We start from the raw sequence: 4,291 nt of genomic DNA on the forward strand, positions 1-4,291 counted from the left end.
GCACACACACACACACACGCACACACACACGCACACACACACGCACAGGCCACGCACAGTGTGTGAGCAGGACGGACATGTTCGCCTTTAATTGATCGATTAACGAACAGAAATCTTTGCTGTCAGGTGTTTCCAGATCAGATCAGTCTGATTGAATCACGGCGTGCAGSGAGCACACAGTCCGCTGCTGCTGCCTGCACGGTACCGACAGACCCATTGTTCCGCCTCCGCTGAGGTGGACCGGAGCCGAACCACCGGACACTGTCACTGCGCATCAGAAATAAACCCACTGCTCCCCTCCTGAGGACCGTTTCTACATGTAAACACTCAGGTTTAACAGATATAAATATAAATACTCATCCAGTATAAATATAAATACTCATCCAGTATAAATATAAATACTCATCCAGTATAAATATAAATACTCATTCAGTATAAATATACTCAGGTTTATGATCCTACCCATCACAGTGTATCTGTCCATGTAATTGAGGACGTTTCCAAAGCTCAGGATCCCGGCGGCCACCGCGGGAGTCCGGCACCTGAGAAGCGCCGCGCGGAATTTCTGTCCCGGCTTGCAGGGACGGAGGTCCGGTTCGGGCATCAGTCCGGGACTCATGCTGCCCGACAGCGTGCGCACCTCATCCGAACCGCAGCCCTCGATCTCGCACCCATCGCTCTCCACGCACATCCTGCGGCTCAGGTCCAGGGTACAAAACAGAGAGGAGGATGGAGACGGAGAGCAGGAGGAGCAGCAGGAGCAGGAGGAGCAGCAGGAGCAGGAGGAGCAGCAGGAGCAGCAGGAGCAGAGCGCTCAGCGGGGCTGTGCTTCCAGCGGTCCTGTCTGTGTGGAGGAGGCGCAGCGGCTGCTCCGGATCATGGTTCTGAAGCAGTGCGCGGTGACGGACGGGCTGTGCAGAGCTGTGGAAGGAGGGGGGCGTGGCCCGCCTGTGGCTCCTCCCCCTGACGGACCGCCTGCTGCAGAGGAGCTGTGGCTGCACCTGATCACTGAGGGGTTTGTTATTATAACTAAACAATGACTGCTAATTAGACAAACATTATGCCACATTTTGTGCCAAAGATCACATTTCTGAGCTCAGATTTTATGTTGTAAATATGAATTTATTGTAAAACTGACTGAGTTATCATCAGTTTTGTGTTTTCTAAAGTCAATTAGCTGTAGAAACCATATTGTTGTATCATCCAGTGATTGTTTCCTGAAAGTTTCATTAACATTTGTCAAGTGGTTCCTGAGATATTTTGCTAACAGACAGAACCGGCTCTTGGCATAGGCGAACTAGGCGGTCGCCTAGAGCTCCATCTGCTGGAGGGGGTGCCGAACTGCAGAAAAAAAGTAATTATTTGTAATCCCTGGTTGTAACTCTGCTCAGCGCCCCTTTCAATTAGCTTTGACTTAAAAACTATAATGAAGTATTACAGGAAAAATAAACTACTCTACCTATAAAACATTCCCCCCCCATGCAGCAATCACCCCCACCCTCTCTCTCATTTGATTGACGTTGCACTGACTCGTCCTGCTCTGACACTCTGACGGGGGGAGGGGCTAGTAGTGCCTCTCAGGTAGCTGTTCGTGTTGACAAACTCAATAACAACAAGTCTGTTTTGTTGACCCATACATGTCAACCTCTTCAGACGTTTACCTTTATAAAAAAACTCAAAAATCTGTAAATTTTGCAAAAAAATCCATACAACTCGCACGTGGGGGGCGGGGCTTGTCAGCCTCGCTGTGAAGCAGGAGGAAATAAGAGCAGAAACAGTTCGAAACTTATTTCTAGCGGCAGAACAGGTTGGAAGATGGCTGTTCAATGTTATTTATTGTTTTTTAAATCATCCTATAGGCTCTGACATGTTAGATAAATTTAATAATGAGGTTTTGAAAAAATCCGTGAGATTACCGWATACGTCCGTAAACCTGCAAAATGATGTAAAATACTTAAAACTTACAGACAATCTGTACAAGTTGATATGTACAGTATGTTGCTATTTATTTGCTTTCTGGGAAAGCAAATAAATCTAAGTTTACCATAGTACCTTACACTGTCAAACTTGTTTTTAGGGGTTCAGATTGGGGGGGGTGGGACATAGTTCTGTGGGGGGGTCAGCACTGCCAACAGACAGTACAGCTGACTCCAATAGTTTATAACAAAGTTTAGAGTGCACAGTTAATGTGGTGATGACTCTTAACACACCTCAGGATCCGTAACAATGTGTGAATGTTCGTTTATCTTTTTTTAAGGTTGATTAGCTGTGGCAGCCATCTTGGCAGTGTCCAAATTCAGAATTCAATTAAATTCAGCTAATTTATATATGTCCAAGTCCCAACGTACGGTGTCTCAGGACACTGTAGATAAAAAGAACAATGTAAAGAAGAAAGCAGCAGATTGTGTTGAATCACTTCATCACAGTCTCCCATCCTGAGCAAACGGTGGAGAGGAAAAACTCCCTGCTAATCAGGAAGAAACCTCCAGCAGAACCAGGCTCAGGACAGGAGACCATCTGCCTCCACCGGCTGCTTGGAGGACAGAAGCTTCATTCTTCAAAGGCCGAAAGCTGTCAATATTTGATGGCTTCTCCCACAAATACGTCCACCTTTTGACCCAATTTCAGCAGGGGCGGAGCCAGGGGGTGGCCATGGCAACCACAGACAAATCTTTGGCCACCCACCTCTATCACTGGAGAAGAGTACTGACAAGGAAGTGATGATTTTCTTTATATACAGAACATATGCCTACGAAATCTGAATTATGGTGTCAACTTTTGGATTTATGGTGACAATTTTTTTGTCATTTTATGTTCTGATTTTGATGCTCTGTGTTTGGTTATGAGTAGGCCTATCACTAAATCAGAAAACGTTAAACACCCCTCTAAATTCACTGTTGGTGGTTATCAGTATTGCACCTGTTCATTGGGTGAAGTTATCAGTGTGCATTGCCAATGCAATGCACACTATTGTTTTCCTGTTTCTCTTTAATATTATTATTATTATTCAGCTTATTCTGTCTTCTTCCACGTCGCCATGCTACATTGTCCTACAGCTGCCATTGTAATTTCTATCTGTAAAGGTCCTGTGCCAAATGATTGCTATGCCTTTTGGTACCTGTACAACTTGTAGTTTTTGAAATATTAATGTTTAAACTTTATTCCAAAATTCATATAATGGGAGTCAATGGGGCCTTGTAGTAGTCCAATACTGCCCCCAGCTGTACTCAACTTGGTACTGCTCCATACTTTAATAATATTTAATCTCAATAGTTCAGTGTTTACAATACTAATATGATTGTATTTTGATGTTTTACTATAATATTGTCTTAATACTGCTTGATTGTTGTAATATTATGCAGTTTAGTGTCAATAATTATATTGGCAATGTGGCCTCTTTCTGCACACATACAAATCAACCCCTGCCACCATCTTCTGCCACAACTCCATTGGTCTAATGGTCTATGTCATGGACTTTCATGTGGGAGATCAGGGTTCAAATCCAGCTACTGCAACTTTAACAAAAAAATCTCTTCAAACTTCATATTGTYACACAATTACCTTAATTACAAACACCTGCTGATGTGACAGGYACAAGCTGGTATAGAAAACATATTTGAACTTGGTCACAGTTTATTCTGCAAGTCCAATGCTGCAGGCAATGACATGCTGCAATGCACACTTGTTTTTACATTGTAAAAACCCATGTCTAGTTCATATTAGTTTTAAACATGCAGCTGATGGTCATCATTATTTGGCAAAATGACATGTGTTACAATTAAAAATAAATCAATAAACAATATAAAAGTAAAAAGCACCCCTAAAGTCATTGGATATGATAAACTGTGTCACATTAATCAATCTTAGCTGTAGCAGTGAGTTTAAAAACAGGATGATGGAACCAGTTTAATGAAGAATCTGTCTCTGAAATAATTATTAAATCAAGTGTTTATTTATGGAGGTAAAAGTATGTTAAACAACCTGGTAAAATACTCCAGAATGCAGGAAACGGCATCTATTTTGTTAAAAGTTTTCTGGGGAGGACCCCCAGACCCCTCAACAGTGTGTCCCCCCATTTTTAAAATGGTTCAGACACCATGTTTATAAGATGGTCACTGCCTTTATAAGGCATGACCAAAACACAAAGATCTGTGGTAACCTTCAAGCAAAAAATGATGTCATTTTTCTGGCCACCCCTGTGTGAGTAGTGGTCCCAGTCTGGTCACCCCTGTGTGAGTAGTGGTCCCAGTCTGGTCACCCCTCTGTGAGCAGTGGTCCCAGTCTGGCCACC

The 4,291-nt window shown here is 43.2% G+C and overlaps 1 protein-coding gene across 1 annotated transcript in view; it reads right to left on the reverse strand.

Annotated features, from left to right (window-relative positions):
• Positions 1-928, reverse strand: part of spns2 (SPNS lysolipid transporter 2, sphingosine-1-phosphate) — a gene marked incomplete at its 3' end in the record, with an annotated part of 8,072 nt that extends 7,144 nt beyond the window's left edge. The window contains 1 exon segment of the mRNA XM_014030254.1: positions 463-928. Within this exon segment, the coding sequence (XP_013885708.1) occupies positions 463-691 (229 nt within the window).
• Between the last annotated feature and the right edge of the window lie 3,363 nt (positions 929-4,291).

Source organism: Austrofundulus limnaeus, unplaced genomic scaffold, assembly GCF_001266775.1.
Source record: "Austrofundulus limnaeus strain Quisiro unplaced genomic scaffold, Austrofundulus_limnaeus-1.0 Scaffold1027, whole genome shotgun sequence".
In the NCBI taxonomy this organism is placed as follows: domain Eukaryota; kingdom Metazoa; phylum Chordata; class Actinopteri; order Cyprinodontiformes; family Rivulidae; genus Austrofundulus; species Austrofundulus limnaeus.